This window comes from Hoplias malabaricus, chromosome 2 (genome assembly GCF_029633855.1).
Source record: "Hoplias malabaricus isolate fHopMal1 chromosome 2, fHopMal1.hap1, whole genome shotgun sequence".
NCBI classification, from domain to species: Eukaryota; Metazoa; Chordata; class Actinopteri; order Characiformes; family Erythrinidae; genus Hoplias; species Hoplias malabaricus.
In genome coordinates this window covers 72,444,075-72,467,581 of record NC_089801.1, presented here as the reverse complement: position 1 = coordinate 72,467,581, position 23,507 = coordinate 72,444,075, and the positions used below count along the sequence as shown (strand labels likewise).

Genomic DNA, 23,507 nt, shown 5'->3' with positions numbered 1-23,507 from the left:
ATCTACTGATCCACACACACACACAGATGTCAATCACATTACACACACAGCACAGACAAATCTACTGATCCACACACACACACAGATGTCAATCACATTACACACACAGCACAGACAAATCTACTGATCCACACACACACACAGATGTCAATCACATTACACACACAGCACAGACAAATCTACTGATCCACACACACACACACAGATGTCAATCACATTACACACACAGCACAGACAAATCTACTGATCCACACACACACACACAGATGTCAATCACATTACACACACAGCACAGACAAATCTACTGATCCACACACACACACACAGATGTCAATCACATTACACACACAGCACAGACAAATCTACTGATCCACACACACACACAGATGTCAATCACATTACACACACAGCACAGACAAATCTACTGATCCACACACACACACAGATGTCAATCACATTACACACACAGCACAGACAAATCTACTGATCCACACACACACACAGATGTCAATCACATTACACACACAGCACAGACAAATCTACTGATCCACACACACACACAGATGTCAATCACATTACACACACAGCACAGACAAATCTACTGATCCACACACACACACAGATGTCAATCACATTACACACACAGCACAGACAAATCTACTGATCCACACACACACACACAGATGTCAATCACATTACACACACAGCACAGACAAATCTACTGATCCACACACACACAGATGTCAATCACATTACACACACAGCACAGACAAATCTATTGATCCACACACACACACGTCAATCACAATACACACACAGCACAGACAAATCTACTGATCCACACACACACACTGATGTCAATCACATCACACACACACAAAAAAAGGAGTTGAGAGTGAACTCACAGCTTTAGGGGCAAGGCCGTAGAGCCCATGAGGGAAGTCAATAAAGATGCCGTAGGGCATGATGCTCCTAACCCAGCCCACCATCGTCATCCCCACCTTTAGCTCTGTGAAGGAGGTAGCAACATCACCTCCCTCCAGAGCTTCAACCAGCAAGGGTTTCTTAGTGAGAAGCTGCGAGTAAACCAATTAAGGAACAAAAACCTCTTGCTTATACCACCACAGATTTATCAAAGTCCTTACAGGCAAGTCTGTCCACATCTGTCCAGGTCCGTCCGGCTCTGGGCAGTTATTCAAAACCCTTACAAGATCAGGTGACTCCATCTTTGGAGAGTGACCAAAACACCCCAAACCAAAGATCAAATTACTGTTTTTTTTTATATATTTCAATGATATAATCACTAACTTCCATTGTGATATAGCCATATTACACTGAGCAAAAAAGAGCTCATTCTGTTTAATGTGCAGTACGCAGTGTGGATCAAATGCTTTGTTGACTATGAAAAATAAAAGCAGGTGAAAGGAAGTGAATGTAAAAGGATACAATGGTGTGCTTGCTCTGGCAGAGACACATGGCATCGGAGACCGTGTCCCCCTCCTGTAGCCCCTCCCACAGCAAAGGCCAGTTGCTCACATGGTCAGAGAGATGCACCATGGGAAGAAGAGCTGTGACTTTCTCTGGGAGAAGAGAGACCTTAAGGCCAGTCAGGTCTTTCTTTAAGACAATTGCCTCTACTTTCTAAAAACAGAAGGGAATAAACATTTTCATATTAACACTCAGAAGAACTAATTAATATAAAAACATATGATTCACGTTTGTTGTTTTTAGGAACAATTCATGCATGTATGAATTAGACTTCCATTTTACTGCTTGGGGTTGTTGTTATTTGTTTGAAATTGTATGCAATTAAACACTTGTTCCTCAATCTCAAATACTTCACATCTGTGAAAGAAAACAAGTAGTTTCTACAGTTCTTTACCTTGCCCACTTCAAAGACAAACTCTGCACTTTGAACCCGTTCAACGTCTTCCTGGGTCACTGATTTGAAGGACAGAATCAGCTTCTCGTTTTCAGGATCACACTTCAGCACCTTGACCTTTACCACCTGTTCCAAGAAAGCGTAATAAAAAAAACACTACTGTTCAGAAAACAGCAAGAACGGAACAAACCATTCTTGGGCACAAGCGGCTAAATATCTGAAATCACTTTGTTTGGATACTGTAACACATTTATATAAGTATATATGGACACCTGCTAATCCTACATCTGCTCTAAAACAACAGTGTTAACAGTGAATTCTTTTCCCCTTTGCAGCAGTAAAGGCTGGGAAGGGTTTGTGCAATATTCACAAGCATTTGATTGCATTTAATCACAGCAGCACTGAAAAAGAACTAAATAATGCACCACCGTGGTTCACTGACCTGTCCGACATAAAACAGACTTTGTGGCTTGACTGAGGAATCCATGTTCAGTTCATGCCTTGGTAAGAGACCCTTGACATTGCCGTAGAAATGCACAATGCAGCCGAAGTCCTTGATGCAGACAATGAAGCCATGAGAGATGCGTCCCACCTTGGCATCCGCGTACGAGTGGAACAGAGGGAGAGGAGACTCCACCAGAGCCTTCTTCCTGGTCAGAACGACCTTCTTACTCTGTGGATCCACCGATAAAACCTACAGAAACAGAAAATCCCTTTAAACCATTTGACCAAAATCTCTGCTCACTCAGTAGTTCATCCACAATGACGTTCATCTCATCTGCTGCAGTTAAGATTTTACACTAGATATTGGAAAATTGCTGTGAAAACTGACTGCATTCAAAAGGCTGGAATATAATTATATTTTTCAATGCTAATATCAATGGTTTGCTAATTTTAATAATTATTTTTCCCTGCCCTCTGGATTTGAATTGTTCTTAACATGCCCTAGGCACGAAGAAAAAAGTCTGTTCTAGTGGTTAAGGTCATTAATAGTCAACTTATAGTTTATAATTCATTAATAACTTAAACATCTGTGCATCATCTACACTGTGAGCCCAGTAGTGGAAAAACAACCCATTTACTCCTTCTAATAAGGCCTTTGTACTGTGGACAGAAACAGGAGTTAACATTCTAAAGGATCTGTTTATTGACAAAACCTTTGCATCTTTTGAGCAACTTAAAACTAAATTTAACATCCCTCAAGCTCATTTTTCCAGATATTTACAGCTGCGTAGCTTTGTGTCCACAAACTATATTCAATTTCCTTATTTACCTTCGTCATTATTAGACACGGTTTTGAATATTAATCCACAGACAACGAATGTAATTGGATCTATATATTTATTATTGCATTCATTGGATATGAAACCCGTAGTTGCTATAAAACAGCAATGGGAGGAGGAACTTTATATTAGTTTCTCTGCCGAGTTGTGGCAGAATGTTTAAGGCACATTATAATACAATTTAAAATAGCTCATCGTGTACACTGGACTAAGGCTAGGCTGGCCAAATTTGTTCAAAATATGATTCCAACATGTGATAGATGTCAAAGAGGAACAGCGACACATGCACACATGTTCTGGTGTTGTCCAAAACTAGCTGTTTTTTTGGAATTGTATTTTTGACTTTTTCTCAGGGGTGTTTGAACAGCAATTCCAACCTTCTCCTATAGCAGCAATATTTGGGGTGACTTTCTTCATTTGAAGTAATCGGACTCAAAGGTGGTAGCATGTGCCACATTAGTGGCAAGACCTCTTATATCACTCAAGTGGAAAGAGAAAAACCCTCCTACTTTTAAAAATTGGGTGAATGACATAATGCAGTTTTTGGTTTTAGAAAGAATTCGACACACTTTGGCAGGGTGCAGTGGTAAATTTAATAGTATCTGGCAACCTGTTTTGATTTATATAGACAATATGGACACTGGATTAGTCAGCAGTTTGGAAACTATGTCAGTATCTAATATGCTATGGATGCTTCATTTAATTATTTAGGTGTCTTTTACCTTTGGCCTTTTATTTGTAAAATTGGATATGTTTATATAATCTTGGCTATATTTACATATTATCTGTTTACCATTCATTGTCTGAAGAATCAAGTTCTAGGTTGATGCAGAAGGGGTTTAACACTGGAGACCTCAGTGGGGTGGGTTATTTTTAGTAATTTTTTTAATTTTTTCTTTCTTTCTATATATTATACAAACAACTACAGAAAATCAAGTTGAACAGATGGAAAGGAAAAGTGTTTTTCAGGGTAAAGTGTGCTATGGAGTTATTAGAAAAATAAATAAAATAATTAAATAAATAAAAAAAGAGGAGTACATTTGGTAAGTAAACATTACTTAGTAAGTTTAAGAAAAAAAATTAATAAAAAGACTGGTGTGAACTCTAGTCTTCAGAACATGTTTTTCCATGACCATCTATCATTAAGGCTATTTTTTTTCTTCCCTAAAATCACATCATGGTTATACGTAATGAGGTGGGTAACTCACCCTGCATTTGATCTTCATGCCCTCTTTGTACTTCTTCTCTGGGTTGCTGAGGGTGATGTCAGCCAAATGAATTTTAGGGACCATGCCTTTAATATGATCAGAAATTTTTATGTGCATGCCATATACCTCCAGGCTCTGCACTGTGCCCTGAAAACACAGAACCAACAGTCCTCAGTCAAGTACATCCAACATATCTACCAGCATTTTATGACCCAAAAAACAAAACAAAACCCTTTACAATTTTTCAGATATTTAATTATTAATTTCAACACATTCTTAAAAACACTCTTTACCCAATTGGATGGCGATAGAGGACCCAACAGAAATTCTCAGACAGGACTTTAAATTAAAATTTCATTTTTGTTTCTTTTGTAAAAGGGATCATTGTGGATTATAATGGATTATAAGATTATAACATTGTGATATGTTTTTCTCCCTATGGCCAGAGAGGAGATGCAGCTCTTCCAAACACAGCAGAGGGATGTAGATCTGTGGCAGTTTCTGCTTCACTCACCTCAATGATCTGCCCTTCTTTAATATCATGATAACTGAAGAAGGTCGCTTCAACGGTGCTCCTAAGGTATTAAAAATAATAAATAAATAAAACACAAACGCGCATATACACAAGTCTCTGGCATGAAACCACATACGAATACTCACTTTCGCAGTGTGGCCAGGTGCATCTGCTCTATGGGGCTGTAGTCTGTGATTCTCAGCGTGTGTTCGGGCTGTGCAAGCAGTCTATTCGGGTTAAAATCCTCTTTAGCTTCCTTCATTTGATTTTTCTACAAGTCAAATTACAGTCGATACATCGTTAGGGTTCCTGATGAGATTAAATTATAGGAAATTGCTAAAGAGTGATCTGCAAAGAACCTAAAAATGACCTAAAGCATACAAACAGAGCTCAGGAATCACAAAACAGAGCTCAGCAGCTGTTTCCCACCATTGTTTTAAGTCGTACAACATACCATTTTACAGACATTATTAAAGGAGGTGGTGTGACCTGTCACTGGTTGAAAAATAAAAAGCTTGTGGTTTTGTGACATTAAAATACCTGTATGTCGGGAGACAAAAAATAAATCAAGAAATAAAGAAGTCCCATCCTTCAATGAGGAGCCAGCTCAGGTCCATCATATCAAAAATAGGCACGTGGACAGCACAACACCATAAAAAAAGCTGCTATTTGAGTCAAACACTAAAAACAATTCATGCAATTTATGCCAACAGTGATTTTTGTTAATTATTTTTATAGGTCTCTGTCCATTCAAAGATAATAAATTGGAAACAACTGGCTGGCAAATTGACCAAGATGGCCACAGAGCGGACAGACTTTCCTATAATGATTTAGGTGTTACTCACATGTACAAATGCAGAGTTTCCATCAGGCAACTCCATTATGGCTCCAGAGTGGTGGTGTACAGCTGTCATTTTACAGCCCTGTACAACTTCTCCTATACGGTCAGCGGCTACATTCTCCAACACATCACTTCTCGGTGGCAGGAGGTGGCTGCGCAGGGAAAGGCCCACCACGCGATCGGTGGGATCCACATAGAGAACACGCGCTTTGACCTGGATATCACATAATGAACCTTACTTTTTTAATTTATACTGAAACACAAGTATCAGAACTGCCGTAGCTATCTAGAAGCTACTTCTGTCTTTTGCAGTCTGTTCTACTTCTTAACTATCAGTATCCACTTGCTTTTTCAAAGTCCATTTAAAAATAAGTGTAATGGAACGTGGTGTTGCAGGCCCCAAATTTACAATGAGTGAATATTTGCAAAAAACGATAAAATTCATCCATTTAATCATCAAATATCTTGGTCTTTGTAGTGTATTCAGTTGAATATAGGTTGAAAATAATTTGCAAAGCATCGTATTCTGTTTTTATTTATGTTTTTACACAACTTCATTGGAATTAGTGTTGTAAGAATAAACACGCTTATTTGAGCCTACTGTAAAATTACAACATTTCAATGTAGAATTTTCTTTTTTTTTTTAAACTTACCTCATCACCTACGCTGTATGAGGACACTTTGTCTGGATCAATGTGCATAAAGTCCACCACACCAGAGAAAGAGGAGAGGAATGACACCATGAGACCATGAAGAGTCACCTACACAAGCGGACAAACAATGGTTTACTGGTTTGGAATAAACTGTTGTCACAGTAACAGTACACGAACAATTGGTCAATGACAAAAACTTTATTTTCACAGCCATTTTCTGGGTATTCCCTGGCCAAGAAGTCCATTCTGTAGTTAACGTGGCATCACATTCAGTCACAGAGAGTAGTGCTAAACCAAAGAAATGTAAGAAAACCATGAGCGGCTGATATGACTAAGTCATGTTATGCAAAAGGTGCAAAATATATTTAGGTAGCAGTCCAGATACTTGTGGAAGCTTTGTAAAAAATAGCCTGTGTGAGAATGAGTGTGGGAGTGTTGCAAAAAACATGCTCAAACATTTCACAAGAACGCATGGGGTTTGATGGAACTAAAAAAGTATTAATCACTGATTTAAGAGCGAAGGTCTATGATTCCAAGGCTTTATGTATGTTATGCTGTAACATCTGGAAAGCCCCAAAAACACTAAAGGTTCCACTTAAAAGAATAATAGTGTCTTTATTATTATTATTTAACAATAGGCACAGATAACCTCTTAATAGCCATGACTGAAATGACAGGGGATCCTTTGGTCATCACAGGTTTCTACATCTTAAAATTTTGCATAATCATTTGTATCATAAATGCAATATTAAAAGTAAACATGACCAAAAATGTATTTTTATATTAAATAATAATAGTTATGTAAAATAATAATAACATTATGTCTTTACCTTCTTAATCTGAGCTTGTATTAATAACCCAGGGACTAAATTTCCCAGCGTCCAACCATGCTCGCTCTCCGCACAGGCCTGACTGACAGCAGCAGGGTTAATGGAGAGACGCGCCACTCTTCCCTTGTTTTTCACCTCTGTCACCAGAGCCGTCACATACTGACCCACCTTCAGATCTGAAAAACAAACTTAGTATTATTACCCAATATATGTTCCCCATCTTCTATTGAAAATATAAATAATTTGTGGATTTTTTTGGCCAATTTTAACATAGAAAACGTTAAAATACATGCAACGACACTGGTACAGGTCGTATTCTCTCTTTTATTTATTTGCACATTTTTATATTTAGATAATAAACAGTAATTCTGAACTAAACTGTGCTCGGCAGGATGTGTGAGACAACATTTATCATGGCAAATCACCATTAAGAGTGGCCAAACTTGTGCATCCAGCTGTATAAACCAGAGCCTAAAGATAGATCAGTTTTAATATTACAGTATGATTTCTAATAATTCTTTAATCACTTAATAAAGTTGAACACCAACAAATCTGCACCGCTCAGTAACAATGTGCCTGATTAGAGCTACATGATGTTTACAGAACATTTTGCTTATATTATTGCAATATTACAAAAGGTTAACCTTGTATTTGTGACTTAGCTCCACTTGTTTTCTCTTTGGGCAGAAAAGCTTTCGTTCCAGAGATTCCAACGTCAATCAGAAATCCATGATCCTCCACACTCTCCACACAACCACCCAAAGTCTACAACCAGACAGAGAGAGAAATGTACATATATACATTATGAAATAGTAGATGAAGACCAAAAAAAAAAAGCAATGAAGAAGCAGGAGTTTGTAAATATCTAAAACCGGGACACACATACCATGCCTGCTTTCAGAGAGCTGGAGCTGAGCTCTTTATTGACCTCTTTAGGGTTGATGGAGACCCTGAGACAGACAAAGCCAGTTTTGGATGCATCCATACTGGACACCACGCATCTGACCAGCTGACCTGGCACGAGGAGGTTTGATGGATTGACATCCTATCCGTAAACAATGAATGAATTAAAACATTAGTAAGTTCAAAACAAAAGATCTTAAACATTCACTCTGTATCACACTGCAATTCAGTCAAAACTATAAACTATAAAAAATGATTCACAAATGTCAGAGCAACCTTTTACTCCATTCCATGTGAGAATATCGGTCTAAAGACAGTATATAACTGACTCGTTGCTTTTACTCGTTCTAGTTTACTCATCTCATCTACCATACTCATTACTCAATACTCATTACCTTACTCATTTACTCATCTACCAATGATGCTTATTTCAAAATATTCCTCAGCACACTAATCATTATATGTTTGAATACTTTGTAGCTACATACCAACAGATGATCACCAGAGTCCAGTTTCTCGCTGAGAAGATTGCTGTAGGCCTCACAGATGTTGGTTACTGGCAGGTAGCCTTTGAGGCCATTTGGGAGACCCAGCACAAACTCTAAGTTTGAAACCTCCTTCACACAGCCTAGTAACACAGTGCCCACCTTCAGATTCTAAGAGGAGGAAAAGAGATCTACAGTAAGACAACGGTAAGAATTTCCACAATCATTAAGTAATGATGAACGACTTTCAGTATCATCTGCTACCTATCACTCCTCTATCACAACACATCATAAAGATGAGAGGGTAAAGGCCAACACAAGGTCCTCAGAGATGTAAACGTCCACCACATCTTTGCAAACTTGTGCTAACAACTCGATTTAAAAAGCTCTAATTGCTTGGAGGATATTGCTAAAAAACACAGAAGAATTTGTTGGGAGATTTGAGGAAAGAAGACAGAGAAAGTGAAGACATTTAGACATGATTCTTCACCACTTTGAACTCTATGGTTAACATGTTCTCAGCTTTGAGGAACTTTGTTATACGTTGTCCATTCTGTCCTCTGCCTACACAAGCTCTGACGGAGAGTCTGATCATTTCTGTGGTACACTGTGGTAAGTCAACCTCACTGTCAGGAGCCAGTTGCAGTCGGATGGCTATCTGCCTCCTCTTACATATCAAGGCAAAAAAGCAAACTTGTGATTGGTCCGTTTGCATGTCAGTCTCATCTCCTTTCCTGCAGTAGTTCTAGGCCATGTTTGGTGATGAAAGGTACCAGACTGTCCCTAGAGAGTCCGGCAATGCGACACTAGTCTCTGGCTCACTTATGATTCTGAATAAATAGGGCTTAACAGATTTGCCAAACATGTCCTGGGCCATATCCAGCAACTCTAGAACCCCAAAAGCCTTAGGGGAGGTATTTCTGTTATATAGTGACAAGGGACTAGGACTCAATTTCGAAAATTAACCAAAGCTCCTGCCTTAAAAAGCCTCCATCTGATCTGCATCGAATAACTTTTTGAGGAAGAGAACATCCTTATCAGCTCCTACCTTCAGATGAAGGATGTCCACGGTGGTAGGAGCATTTAGTTTCAGTCCAGCGCCTTCATTCTTCGGCCGTTTGACAGTCGTCCCATCTTCCTGTTTGTTGGTGCCCTTTCTCTTCTTCTTCACCGTCGGTTCTCGGGTCTGAAATGCATTAAAAGTAAAGTGTAAGCTGTAAAGGGCCTACAGATTTATTTATTTTATTTTACAAAGTTTCATCACCAATAAACACAACCATCATCACCATCACTTACCTCAAAAAGACTGTCAACCTCCACGCGAGTCTTGGGAACTTTAGATTCAGGGGCTTTCTTAGCTGGACCTCCACGGGGAAAATCCTCCTCCATGATTTAATACTAACATACAGAGATGAATATGGATCAATAAAGAGCTTATTACACAATTAACCAAATCATTCTGAAAGCTTTAAAAGGGGACCCCCTCCCCCTTTTGTTTTTTTATTATTTTGTTTTCTGTTTTTATTTTAAAAAGAAGTGAACACAGTACTGGGGAAATGGTATGTTCAAAACACTGCATTGATTTATTTAAAAAAAAAAAACAAGGCAGGAACACACCCTGGAGGGAGTGCCAGTCCTACACAGGGCAACACACACACTCACAAATTCACTCACACCTACAGACACTTTTGAGTCGCCAATCCACCTACCAACGTGTTTTTGGACTGTGGGAGGAAACCGGAGCACCCAGAGGAAACCCACGCAGACACAGGGAGAACACACCACACTCCTCACAGACAGTCACCCGGAGCGGGCATCGAACCCACAACCTCCAGGTCCCTGGAGCTGTGTGACTGCAACACTACCTGCTGCACCACCAGATTGGAATCAAACTTCTGAATACTTTACTGCCTCAAAAAGACTGGCTCACAGAAAGGCATTAGACAAAATGTTTACAAAAACCATACACTGCCGAACACCTCAGAAATCCCCCTCCAATTAATAACAAGTCCCTTACCTTGCTGCCATATCCATATGGAGTTGTTTATATACAAGGAGACGTTCTGTTTTTTTTTTTTAATTCAATTTTTTAATCGCAAAGCAGGTTACAGAGGTCTAGGTCCAAGCCTCATTCGAGAAAACCAATGGTGACAGTGGCAAAAAAATATTAAACGGATTCTTCAAGAATATTAAACTTAAAATAGACGATTCTATACAGAAATATTCTGTTTAAAACCCTGTTTTTATAACTCTCAATATTAATGATAGTTTTCTCAATAATAAAAGGACATTTATTGGTTATGGATTCTGTGATTTTGGTTCTCGGAAACGTAGAACCTATTTTGATGCCATAGGGGACCACTTGTACATTCACAAATCTGCACCTACAGAACAGTAGTGAATGTGTAAAATTAAATCCAAGCTGGTTCTAAAGTATTAAGGGTTGTTGTTGTTGTTTTTTCCTTTTTCTTTTCCTATGAAATATCTTCTCAATAACACTGATGAAGTTACATTTATGGCAGAGAGGACTCTGAAGGGCAATGTGAGGCAATATATTCCTCAAAATATTTATATTTCTTTTAACCTGCATTTAACTTTCATCAGAATTACACGCAAAGAGGTCATGTGGATGTTCACTGCCTGGGTGAGAGGGTAAATAAAAGTCCATTATAAATTGTAAATATTAAAAAGGCTATTTTTGCGCTGTGGACTTTAGATCATTAGTTACTAGGACCATCAGAGTGAAAAAATACAAGTTTACAAAGAACCTATTCACGTTAAAACTACAATGAATACGTTGTTTACAACCTAGTTACTTAATTGTGTAAATATAAAAATAAAGATAACAACTTTTCAAAGCAGAACCTCATGCCGAGCCCATCGAAGGAAAATATATAAAACTAAAGTAAACGACCACAAATGTATTACATTACTTATTTTTACTTACACTCACTCTCTCTCTTTCTCACACACACTCGCACACAAAACACTTTCAGCGTGTTTCATACACAGCCGCAGGACTTATACCTGCACCGCTCAGACTGCTGTTAAATAAGGATAAATACGCTGTGTTTCAGAGCTCGACTCACCTTCTTAGAGCTGAACAGAAGAAATGTCTGGGCTGGTTTTGCTCATGCGGAGAAACTCACATGTTCCTCTCACAGCGTGCCATGTTTGCGATCCGGAAACACTCCAAGCCGCACCGTGCGTTAACAGTTAATACGAAGGAGGGAGAAAATAGACCAATAGGAGACGAGTATCCCTTTTATTGGCGTGATATTAGACAAACGACCGAGCGGCTTTCTTAGACTGACTCCCAAAAGGACCAATCAGCGCGGAGTAGGCGGGACTTCCGCTTCTTCACTCACTTCCGGTAAAGCTGTGGCTTGAAGGGCAATCGGCTTCAACTCATTTCACTTCAGAAGAGCTCGGCTTTAGGAGGTTAGGAGCCTTTTACTTTTATATTAATTTCTAGTATACGTCGTTCTAACTTTATAGCGTTTGTGGAGTGTAATTCCAGAATGAAAATGTGTGTGAATTTAACGTGTCTTCGCTTTACAGGGTCATCGTTTGTGGCAGCGGCAGCTAGTACTGTGTTAGCCAAGGTTGAGTTAGAGTTATTATTCGCAGGATACACGTTAAAATGTGTCGTTCCAGCTTATATATTGTATGGTTCTGTGCAAAGAACGAGTTTAACTGCTGCCACATTTAATTTAAAGTAATGCTTGCTGGGGAATAATGGGACAGCAGTGCTTCTTTCAGGTCGTAATAGAAACGGTGTTCTTGTGAAGAGACTGGATTATCTGCAGCGTCTTTGAATACCAGCGGTGGTTAGGCTCCAGAATTACTTCAGTTAAACAGTGTTTTACTTAATAAATATGCAGCTTTTGAACGATAATAGCTGCAAATACATTCTGTCCCCAATAAGCCTAAAAAACGTAGCGATAGCTAGCTCCACAACAGACTCCCGCAGTCACACTGAAGGTGACTGAGCCTCATGAAATCTGCCTGCTCTCTGAGCTACATTTCTGAAAGTATTTTAGACTGAGAGTGAAGCCAACACTATGTATGAGACAAAAAACTGACAATTGATTAGCACTCCTGTTCCATGCGTTCTTAAATATGTCCTCCAGTGAGAAAGCATTTTAACCTCATTAACCTGTTTGTTTGTCGTATTTATGCAAAAAAAGACGTATGCGAAATAAGAAGTTAACACTTGGCTGAGCATTAGTGTTTCATAGACAGTTTCAAACGGGCAGGTTCAAAGAGCAAGGGTTTCTTACATCACAACCCTAAATCAAAACTAATTACTTCAACTTGTGGGGCAAGATTTCAAGATGCGGGTAAGTGGAAATGGATTAATGCATACTGACTAAAGGAGAAGGGGTTGTGCAGCAGGTAGTGTCGCAGTCACACAGCTCCAAGGGCCTGGAGGTTGTGATTTTTGATTGGAGGTTTGATTCCTGCTCCAGGTGACTGTCTGTGAGGAGTGTGGTGTGTTCTCCCTGTGTCTGCGTGGCTTTCCTCCAGGTGACTGTCTGTGAGGAGTGTGGCGTGTTCTCCCTGTGTCCATGTGGGTTTCCTCCGGGTGACTGTCTGTGAGGAGTGTGGTGTGTTCTACCTGTGTCTGCGTGGGTTTCCTCCGGGTGACTGTCTGTGAGGAGTATGGTGTGTTCTCCCTGTGTCTGCGTGGGTTTCCTCCGGGTGACTGTCTGTGAGGAGTGTGGTGTGTTCTTCCTGTGTCTGCGTGGGTTTCCTCCGGGTGACTTGTCTGTGAGGAGTGTGGTGTGTTCTCTCTGTGTCTGCGTGGGTTTCCTCCGGTTGACTGTCTGTGAGGAGTGTGGTGTGTTCTCCCTGTGTCTGCGTGGGTTTCCTCCAGGTGACTGTCTGTGAGGAGTGTAGTGTGTTCTTCCTGTGTCTGCGTGGGTTTCCTCCGGGTGACTGTCTGTGAGGAGTGTGGTGTGTTCTCCCTGTGTCTGCGTGGGTTTCCTCCGGGTGACTGTCTGTGAGGAGTGTGGTGTGTTCTCCCTGTGTCTGTGTGGGTTTCCTCCCAAGCTCCAAAAACACACGTTGTTAGGTGGATCCTCCTTGGTCCCAAGCCGCGTAACCGTGTATTCTTCCGCCGCGCACACCAAACACGAAGTTCGCGTTACAATGTAAAACCACTTAAGTTGAAACAAGGCTTTAAACAGTAAATGGGAGATGTGTCGTAACCACGAAACATCGTAACTCGGGACCGACGTAACCCAAGGACCTCCTGTACTTAGCTCTTTTTCCAGCTGTGCAGGAAGTCTTAGTATTCAGCGACTGAATATAGAACTTGTCAATCTCTTGTAAGCAGGTTTTGGTGCTGTGCAGCATCAACACAACATTGTTTTCTAAGTCAATGTGCTGCCAGCGGCGATTTCTTTGTCCAACGCCAAATATCCATGAGTAGTAATGGATTACATTAATATAAAGTGATTTCTTTAATATGCAAGAGGTAATTAGAGATGACTGTAGTTCTTTAGTTTTAACACGCGAGGGGGAAGGAAGTCTGTCATTAGTTAAACATCTGTACATCATCCAAATGACTTAACTGTGTTTCAACAGGGAATCTTAACCATGGGTGGACATGACTCTGGAACGCAGCATCAGTTTACTGGCATTGCCAGATACTTCAATTCATACACCACCTTTGGAAGGAGAAATGTAAGTCAGTCTCACTTTTTTAACAAATTCCTTGTTTGAACTAGAGGCCGTTTGTTAACGTGAATGAAAAATTCGGATTCTGTTCTTGGTTCTTAACGGACTGTTTTCCCATCTCCACCAGTGTGTGTTGGCTACATATGGCAGCATTGCTGCCCTTATCCTCTTCTTCAAACTGAAGCCCAAGAAGCAGAAGGCCGTGACACAGAGTTAATTTATTGTAAGTAACTCTTTCGTTTACCTAAAAACCTCCACATATACAGTATAAAGTGAGGTGCAGACAGTTGTATAGTAATTTTTGTAACTTGTTCCTCTCCTCTTCTCTTTCAGGATGTTTTGTAAAGCTGCTGGTTGTCCTCTTGAGTTTCAGCATGTTGAAAATAAAACTTGCAAAAAACTCCATTATATAGAAAACATGTTTTATTTACACAATGGGAACCATTATAAAAGTCTGTACAGAAGGAGGTTTTTTTGGGCGGTGGACTGGGGCAGAACCGTGCTTGGCAGTGATAAACAAATAAAATTAAGTTAAAGCCAAACTAAGATTCACTTTGCTTAACAATTTCTGTTCTTAGTTGATCAAAGCATGATGACAATGCACACAGTAACAGTTCATAAAGTTTAGTCATCATTTGAAAGTCTCATTAAGAGACAAGATCCATGTCATTGGGCTGTGTAGAGTCAGAACAGCAGTAGAGGCATCACTGAGAGTTGTATGCGCCGGCAGCCAGGAGCAGGTTGCGTCTGGTGAAGTGGAGATGGATGACTGGTGTTGATTTTGTGAGGTATGTTCCCATTAATAATTCCTGTGAGTTGTCCAATAAATGAATGTGACCAGTGGCTGCAGTAAAGTCATCTGTTTCCACGTCATCAAAAGCCTTGATGGCATCCCACAACCGTACTGTATTGTCCATGGAGCCTGTAATGAGGAGGGTAACAGGGTTAAAAAGGTTAAAGAATAAAATCCCCAATTACCTGCTTATTTAGAAATCAAGTGAATGTTCTGTAGCAGTTTCATAATATTGGGAAGTACTGCTTAATTTATAAAAGGTGCTCATTATGGAGTATTTTCAGTGTGCTAAATCTGTTAAAAGCCAGGTCCCACCTTAAAGCCACTGTTCACTCATTATGCAATCTAAAAGATGTCGTGAAATAAGCATGTATCACTATTATAATGCTGCTGTGAGTGGTGTGCCATATCTGAATGATTTACAGGGCCATTGCTATGTCAAAAGGCTTAGCACAAAGCTAACTTAGTTAGCAGATGACAGGCAGCCAGCAACAGAACTGAAGTTTGTGATATGTAAAGCAATCTGCCAATTCATATTGTGTATCCCTACTGCTGATTTACAGAAGAAATTAAGATTTTCATTTTAGTAAATACTAGCATTATTAGTCTTTGAACTACAGTGCAAATCTATATACTTTTTTTCCCTCATTGATTAGTGTGTTAACTAGTCTTGACTAAATATCAGTTACATATTTAACACTAAAAAGCAGACATGAAATTTTGTAGAACATACCTGAAGCTAGAATCTCGCCATCTCTGCTGAACTTGAGGGCATAGACTGTGTCACTGTGACCCTTCAATTCACCGATCATAAGCCCATGGCCAATGTCCCACAAAAGAACCCTGCTGTCTGTTGATCCAGATGCTAGGTACTTTCCATTGGGTGAGAAAGCCAAGGAGTGAATGGGTCCCTGTAACAGAGAAAAACAGACTAAAATATGTCTCAATTCCTGGTTAGCTGCTGTGTTAGTCGCTGCCTTCACAGACGACTATATAATAGCATTACAAAATGCAGATAGCCTTAGGTTAAGATACTATATAGACAGGCGGAAAAAAAAGATTTGAGGAGACACTAAGACCCTGTGTGGGGTAAATTTAAAGGCTAAGCACCAGCTATATGAAAGTGTCAAACCAATAAATACAGTGGAATTTGAGTTGCTAACTTGTGTTTATTGATAGTCAGAAAACATGTTATTTCTTACTAATTCAAGGAATAAGGTTTAAAAGACCGTTGGTCTGCATCTGTGAACAAATGGCCCAAAGATCCCAAAATATCCAGAAAATGGACTAAATTTGTCAACTTTAAACGGGCACTTTGGAAAGGACCATCCGCTCACTCCGTTATCTGTAGCTCATTTCACTGGCGCTTTTCCAACAATATGGGCATGTAAGGACACCAACGAAAGGTGTTCAAGAGCCTCTGTAACATGGAGGTAAACAGGGTAAGGACACTCACTTCGCCTGTTTTAGTTGGTGTTAGTTAACGTTAGCTTGACTCGCTAAACTCGGTGGCTCAGATTATACTCGGCTACGTAGCTGCATTACGGAGGTTTATAGTGTCGGATGAATTCGAGTTCGACTTCGATCACATTTACAAGAATAACGGTACCTCTAAGTTTGAGTGTAGCTTATTGCTCGGCTATTGTCATGAATAATGTTGGTTATTTAGCTAGATACTGTCATAAGTCAGTCATAACGGTGTTTTACCACGGCGTTGTTCAGCTGTTGTCCACCAGTGACGTCACGGTTGCGTTCGAGAATTTCCGTAGCGAGCTCAGGTTTTTCCGTCAATTTAATAAAATTGTCAGTTTTTAAGCAAATTAAGCAGCTATTTTCATTTTAATTCATACTTATATCTGTCAGTAACTAAAATAATGTGGAATATTCATGAAGGTCCATTAAGTGGTGCTTAGCCTTTAAGATCAACATATAACTGAACAGTAAGACGAACTTCCATCAAAGCAGTAATAAGTAATTTTTTTCCCAAAAAAAAAAAACAACCCACAATGTAGAACATTTTGAAAAGGCCTACCTTGTGACCCGTGAAAATGCGGACGCAGTGCCCATTCAATACATCCCAGAGGCGGATGGTGCGGTCAGCTGACCCTGTGGCTACATAGTTGGAGTTGGGGTGGAAACGAGTGCATGTGATATCACCCAGATGTCCAGCAAACATGCGCAGTGGCTGGTAGTGGTCAGTCGCCCACAGGCTACAAGAAAGATTGCATTTCATTGCCCTCTGTTCTGATTCTTACTGTATAAATAGTTTGCAATCAACATAATGCAATAAATGCAAGTGCCAATCCTCCACATCATGTAAAAATAATAAAAATCTTAGTGGTATTCCTTGTGTCTTACCGTGCCACTCTGTCATGTCCTCCAGACACAAAGTAGTAACCATATGGAGAAAACTGAGTGTCCCACACTGGGTAGTTGTGCCCTTTATATGCGACCAAGCAGGTAAACGTCTGTAAGCTCCACAACCTCACTGTGCCATCTTCAGAGCTGGACAGCAAGTAGTTCCTGTGGAATAAATGGACAATCTTATATAATGATCAATACAGTAGTAAACCTGCTAAAAGAATGTGCATTTTGGATAAGATATTATATTTCTAAAGCTACATACACCTTTTACAGATGCTACATGCTAGTTAAAAGGCAGAGAAGCAAACCACAGCTGTTATTTGAACTGGTAACGCTCTCCTTTAAACCAAACCCCCAAACATGCAGCACAGTAGTTGTCAGTGTTAAGAAGCACATCCCATGAGGTAATATTTTCATCTATGGCCACCTCTCTGTAATGTTGTGCAAAGGGCATTTCCAAAACCCTGTTCTGACCTGTCAGGACTGAAGCTGACGCCATACACCGGACCACTGTGGCCGTACAGGATCTTCGACTCACTGGCCGTCTTCTCATCCATGATCCTTTCCAGCACGTCGTCAGACTCCTTGTCTATCAGACTGAGATCTAGAAACAGTGTGTTACATTAGACCATGCAACTCGATGCTTGTTTCAAACATACTGTCATTGACTTAATGCAAAAGTATGTTTTATATATATATATATATATATTTTTTTTTTTTTTTAAGCACGTGACACAAACTCGGAAAAAGCTCCAACTCACCTCCTGCTGATTTAACTTTGCGTAGTTTCTTGGGTGTGACACTCCACACCCGCACTGTGGAATCAGCAAAACCTCCGGCTATCAGACTGGAGTCATCTGTGAAGTCTATCGCAGTCAGTCCCTGAGGAGTGTAAAGTCAATATTTAGATTTTTGCTAACTCTACACAGACCATCCAACACCTTGAAAATGGTCAAGAAAGCAAAATAAATATGAAACCCCAAAAAAAGACCAATACAGGAAATGCTTAAAGCACACACAGTGGAACCTATACTAGCGAACCTTCCAAGATACGAACCGGGCATTTGAATATATTTTGCCTCCACCAACGAACCACAAGTCTAGAAATGAACCCGAGCGAAATGGCCACTGACCCCAATAGGCGAGTCTCCCAGCGCCCCCAGACTTGAGTGAGCTTTATGATTAGCAAATTGTAGTTTTAGCAATTTAGCATTAGTGCAAATAGCAGACATTGAAATTCGTGCTAAGTTAAGCCGTATCTACGCTTCGTCTCCCCACATTCACCGCCTACTCTCCGTTATTCCACCCACCCCCCACCTCCCGTCATACAGCCAGTGCCTGTGTTACTGCTCCAGCCAGTCGTCACGTCTTCAAGGTAGCGATAAGTAACCACTTAACACTTTTTTATTTCTTTTCTATTACTGTTACCACTGTATTCCTTTTTTACTTTTAGTAAAGCTATATGTATTTTTTTTACTAATTTGAGAGTGTTGTAAACATATATCAGTGCAAAAAGGGTGACTTTCGGGGTGGGGGCTGGAACGCATTCATTGCTTTTCCATTATTTTAAATGGGGAAAATTGAGTCGAGAAACGAACTTTTCCACTTACGAACCGGGTCACGGAACGGATCAAGTTCGTAGGTAGAGGTTGCACTGTAATTATATCATGATTGGATGAAACATTCCAATTCAAACATGTAAAACACAACACACTCCTTAAACATTAATATCATGCATATAAATGCTTGATGAGTTGCTCATACCTGATAAACATTGAGGAATGTGTAGAAACATATAGACGGCAGAGATTCTGGACCTAGCCGGATCCTCTTGGTGGCTTCTTTCATTAACATAATTTTATCCAGTTTATCAGAGTCCTTCAGCTCAGGAAGAGGAATCCTATACATTAAAGATGAGAGAAGAAAAAGTTCTAATCTGCGGTAATTACAGTAGAATCATAACGTCTACTCATCTGTTCCCATGATCCTTTAGGAATATCATACATAGCAGTTTGAAGACGGGTTAACCTGGTGTCTAACCTGTTTTGCTGTGGCGCATTAGGATCCTGTTTCTTGCTTTTTGAGCCCACACTATCCTTCTTGGGTTTCTTCTTCTTTGGTTTGCCCTCTTCATTCTCTGCCTCTTCGTCCTCGTCATCTAGGGGAACCTCGATTTCTGGCTCTTTCAGAAGCCCATAGAACACCTACAAACATTGCACGAAAATCACAGCTTTTATGGTCAAAACAGATGCAGCAATACAAACAATTGGGTAGCACTTACAGTTTACAGTTCCAGCTAGCAGTTAGATTTATTGAAAAATCTTTTGTAAACCACCTGTAAAGCCAGAGGGGATGTTTCCCGCATTACTGACCAGACAGTACCTTTGTCTTATTGGCCTCCCGCTTGGCCTCTCCTGCCAGGCTGCCGGACATGCTGTCTATCTGGCTTTTGCTGCGTGGCATGCCATCGAAAATGTCGATGTAGAGATGCTCCTGGATGATGTTCCAGATCTGGTTGTTCTGTCGCTCCTGCAGGTGCCTCTTCAGCAGCTGGTAGGAGTCGCGGGAGATACGCAGAACGAAACGGCTTGTGCGGAAGTCTAGCAACGTCTCGTTTCCCTTCATGTGCTCCTTCTTGGTCAGGCCAGAAAGCACACGCAAATCATCCTGGTAATAGCACTCCTGGTCCCCACTGAACCTGAACAGGAAAAGCAGCGTGAAGAAGTGCAAGGCCAATTTTCTGGCAAGAAATCTAAATTACACAAACGTTCCCGTTTCCCAAATGAACAGCAAAAAGCATGTTTGTATCTGAAGTTTGCTTAAGTAGTTTCGCTCTAAAGGTAAGCCCACAGGTAATTAAAAAAGAGGAAAAGTACAAGCCCCATTTCCGAAAAAGTTATGGTGACATGGTGAGCCACAGCCCTATTTGCTTACAAAGACGTTTTTATATCCAACCTGACACACACTCACCAGTTACCAATTCACCTAGTCATTAGGCACTATGTCCTAAAAACAGACTGTGCTGCAGATATCAAATTCAAAACTGTTTCAATTTACGACATACAAAACAATTCAAGATAACTTCAAAATGACCGATAGTTCTTTGTATTGTTTTCAATGTTTTTTTGTTTGAGTTGACTGGGTGACGGTCTGTGAGGAGTGTGGTGTGTGTTCTCCCTGTGTCTGCGTGGGTTTCCGCCGGGTGACTGTCTGTAAGGAGTGTGGTGTGTTCTCTCTGTGTCTGTGTGGGTTTCCTCCGAGTGACTGTCTGTGAGGAGTGTGGTGTGTTCTCTCTGTGTCTGTGTGGGTTTCCTCCGGTTGACTGTCTGTGAGGAGTGTGGTGTGTTCTCCCTGTGTCTGCGTGGGTTTCCTCGGGGTGACTGTCTGTGAGGAGTGTGGTGTGTTCTCTCTGTGTCTGTGTGGGTTTCCTCCGGTTGACTGTCTGTGAGGAGTGTGGTGTGTTCTCCCTGTGTCTGCGTGGGTTTCCTCCCACAGTCCAAAAACACACGTTGGTAGGTGGATTGGCGACTCAAAAGTGTCCGTAGGTGTGAATGTGTGTTGCCCTGTAAAAGACTGGCGCCCAGTGATTCCAGGTAGGCTCTGGACCCACCGCGACCGTGAACTGGATAAGTGGTTACAGACAATGAATGAATGAATGAATTCCTATACGTCACCAGTTAGCATTATGTAAAGCCTCACACTTCAATGAATTACATAAAAAGTAAACACACAGCTTATCATCTCCAGCACAAATATAGAAGCAAACTTTGAACACAAAACAGATCATAAATGCTCACATTTGGGGGGTAAGGGGAATCTGTGTAAATTTGATTACTGACTATAGCACCTCTGGTTACAGAGGGAAAAGACTAAAACAAGAGCATCCCACAGCCAAAGTGCACACACACTTCACGACTTACTTTTCGTAAAAAGCCTTGGCTTCGTTTTCATGGTTGTTGTAGACCAGCTCCAGGTACATGTGCACGAAGAGTGGATAAAAGAGCTGTGACAGCTCAGCCCTGTGGCAGTCCAGCACTGATTCAATAAACCTTTTCAACCCGCTGTAGTAAACCTGATACAAAGATGGGTCTCCCTGCTGGCTGTACGCTGAGAGAACAACACTGACATCTGGCTGATCATCTCCACCTACAGACAAAACAAAAACATAAAATAAATCATATTCTCAATACCTGTGGTTGTTTTCAGCACTGTCAAACAGGAACGCGGTGAAGTTCTCAACTAGCTTGGCCATGACAAGATCATTTTTGCACTGTTTATGTTGTTTTGCTTTTTAGGGCATTGCTTTCTTTCTAAAACAGTGAAGACTTGTGGATTCACTAAATGTTGAGAAATACTATGAAGTAACAAAACTCTTGAACCAGAAGCCATCCTCATGATATTGTAAACAGAATTCAAGCATTTGTTTCCAGAAAACTCGTACCTACACTGACTGATAAATTAACAACACTGAAATTTAGAAAAACACCTGGAAGTCCACTCTGACAGAGACTGAGGCGAGAATGTGTGTTTTGTCACATTAGCGTTTACAACACAGCAGTGCTGGTCCATCAAATTTCAGCTTTACTTCCAGTTAATTTTGGACAATTTAATTGTGTACGGTTAGTTTACCCACTAAAACTGATACTTTGAAATAACACACGCCGGCGGCAGCCAGATAACTCCGGACTCTACAATTCGGTTTTGAACGGACTCACTTTTAACGGTCGTCGGCGCCGCTACGCCGTGCGATGCCGCAGTAACGCGACTGATGAGGCTACTGTTGTCCGCAGCTCCGCTCTGGGCGCCCGCTACTCCGGCTCCTCCGCCGCTCTCTCCGACAGGAGCAGGGTCCGGTTCGTCCGCGAGTCCCGCCTCTCTCCGCAAAGCCTCCACAGACGCACTCAGTTTACTCCGCTGCAGAAACTGCAGCACGGCTCGCAATGTCTCGGGTTCCAGCTCCGGAGTTGCTGAAGGGGCTGCGGAAGCCACAGAGCCGCCGCTCATGGGCTCGCCCTGCGGCTGCGACTCAGGCTGCGGCTCCGTGTCTCCGTCCAGCTCGTTCCCTCCGTCCTGCACCGCCGCCATTTTCTCCACAGCCGCGAAAACTACAGCAGCGGCGCAGCGATTCACCAACGAATCACTTCTTATGAACCGGTTCTTTTTATGAATCAGTTGAGCCGATTCAGGATTCAGAGAAACGGTAGTCCCCCCGAAATTACAAGATACTAAATATTATTATTAGCTAAAACGACATAGTCACGATATATTCACTAAAGTATATAATCTCACAATATGTTCACAAAGACACAACGCACTAGTAGCATTATTATTATTATTATTATTCAGTGTTTAACCTGCTGAAATAAATCCATTTAAACCTTAGATAATAAAGGCATGCAGTTTATTACAAAAGTAAAACTTGCCCCAAAATCATAATCAAAAAATAATATCTACTCTAAAACTATGAAAGGCATTCGTTTCATTTCCTTTCTTAACGCCACTTCCAGTAAATATCAAGTGTTAACATGTGGGTGAGATGTTTCAGAACCTGTGTGAAACACAGAGTCAAAGCCATGACTGAGCATTTCCGTGGTCTTATACAGGTGAATTCAAACAACCGGTGTTTCTTACATCATAAACCTTAGCAACCAATCCCATCAGTTTGCATGGTATGGCTACTGAGTTGCAGGTCTGTGGTGGAGGGGTGTGTGGAGAATGAGGTGGGGATAATTTCATCATAATTCAGTGAAAACTGAAATAAGGTGTAGTTATAGAGTTAAATCTAAATCCGCTTCTGTTTATTTTTTCTTCTTTGTTTTCTTTTTTTGATAAACAACTGGTTTTGCCAATGGTTTGCCAACTACCAGAAGGAGAGTTAAAATATATTAGTACTGGCAGTGGTAACTCTACAGATATGTGTTGTATTTCTTTGTAAATGTTGAAAATGTAAAATGTGAGCATTGGACTGGTTTTAATGTTGACACTAAAAATGTCAAATATTAGTATTTGTGATTTCACTTGACAGTAACTGTCAAGTACTCACACTGTACTCATTGTGCCTGAAAG

The 23,507-nt window shown here is 40.7% G+C and overlaps 3 protein-coding genes across 4 annotated transcripts in view; 1 reads left to right on the top strand and 2 right to left on the bottom strand.

The window, feature by feature from the left end:
- Positions 1 to 11,820, bottom strand: part of pdcd11 (programmed cell death 11) — a 29,928-nt gene extending 18,108 nt beyond the window's left edge. For both annotated transcript variants that reach the window (XM_066661385.1, XM_066661386.1), the window contains exons 1-16: positions 11,689 to 11,820; positions 9,896 to 9,997; positions 9,648 to 9,785; positions 8,603 to 8,770; positions 8,098 to 8,256; positions 7,856 to 7,976; positions 7,212 to 7,387; positions 6,382 to 6,489; positions 5,733 to 5,942; positions 5,034 to 5,158; positions 4,888 to 4,948; positions 4,374 to 4,520; positions 2,325 to 2,576; positions 1,883 to 2,008; positions 1,447 to 1,641; positions 906 to 1,076 (exon numbers count right to left, since the gene is read on the bottom strand). In XM_066661385.1, coding sequence (XP_066517482.1) covers positions 906 to 1,076; positions 1,447 to 1,641; positions 1,883 to 2,008; positions 2,325 to 2,576; positions 4,374 to 4,520; positions 4,888 to 4,948; positions 5,034 to 5,158; positions 5,733 to 5,942; positions 6,382 to 6,489; positions 7,212 to 7,387; positions 7,856 to 7,976; positions 8,098 to 8,256; positions 8,603 to 8,770; positions 9,648 to 9,785; positions 9,896 to 9,988 — 2,250 coding nt within the window. In that variant the 5' untranslated portion in view covers positions 9,989 to 9,997; positions 11,689 to 11,820. The remainder of the gene's footprint in view (positions 1 to 905; positions 1,077 to 1,446; positions 1,642 to 1,882; positions 2,009 to 2,324; positions 2,577 to 4,373; positions 4,521 to 4,887; positions 4,949 to 5,033; positions 5,159 to 5,732; positions 5,943 to 6,381; positions 6,490 to 7,211; positions 7,388 to 7,855; positions 7,977 to 8,097; positions 8,257 to 8,602; positions 8,771 to 9,647; positions 9,786 to 9,895; positions 9,998 to 11,688) is intronic.
- Positions 11,821 to 11,888: 68 nt separating this feature from the next.
- On the top strand, positions 11,889 to 14,765 carry atp5md (ATP synthase membrane subunit k). Its single transcript, XM_066661391.1, has 4 exons — positions 11,889 to 12,040; positions 14,192 to 14,290; positions 14,412 to 14,507; positions 14,618 to 14,765. The coding sequence occupies exons 2-3, from the start codon at positions 14,204 to 14,206 to the stop codon at positions 14,499 to 14,501; spliced, it is 177 nt and encodes a 58-aa protein (XP_066517488.1). The 5' UTR covers positions 11,889 to 12,040; positions 14,192 to 14,203; the 3' UTR covers positions 14,502 to 14,507; positions 14,618 to 14,765.
- Positions 14,618 to 22,544, bottom strand: taf5 (TAF5 RNA polymerase II, TATA box binding protein (TBP)-associated factor). The gene is made up of 11 exons (XM_066661388.1): positions 22,157 to 22,544; positions 21,362 to 21,587; positions 19,824 to 20,139; positions 19,482 to 19,645; positions 19,206 to 19,341; positions 18,203 to 18,323; positions 17,916 to 18,045; positions 17,436 to 17,600; positions 17,110 to 17,287; positions 15,811 to 15,988; positions 14,618 to 15,206 (listed from the first exon to the last, which is right to left on the bottom strand). Exons 1-11 carry the CDS (start codon positions 22,524 to 22,526, stop codon positions 14,989 to 14,991), a joined length of 2,202 nt encoding a protein of 733 aa, XP_066517485.1. The 5' UTR covers positions 22,527 to 22,544; the 3' UTR covers positions 14,618 to 14,988.
- Between the last annotated feature and the right edge of the window lie 963 nt (positions 22,545 to 23,507).

Bases quoted from the DNA above. Each gene is read 5' to 3' on its own strand.
- taf5 (XM_066661388.1), bottom strand. From the start codon at position 22,526: ATGGCGGCGGTGCAGGACGGAGGGAACGAGCTGGACGGAGACACGGAG. The intron at 17,601-17,915 runs GTCAGAACAGGG...TTTATTCCACAG, and splicing joins GTCAGCTTCAGTCCTGACAG to GAACTACTTGCTGTCCAGCT. The intron at 15,207-15,810 runs GTATGTTCTACA...TCCTCATTACAG, and splicing joins TGGCGAGATTCTAGCTTCAG to GCTCCATGGACAATACAGTA.
- atp5md (XM_066661391.1), top strand. From the start codon at position 14,204: ATGGGTGGACATGACTCTGGAACGCAGCATCAGTTTACTGGCATTGCC. The intron at 14,291-14,411 runs GTAAGTCAGTCT...CATCTCCACCAG, and splicing joins CCACCTTTGGAAGGAGAAAT to TGTGTGTTGGCTACATATGG.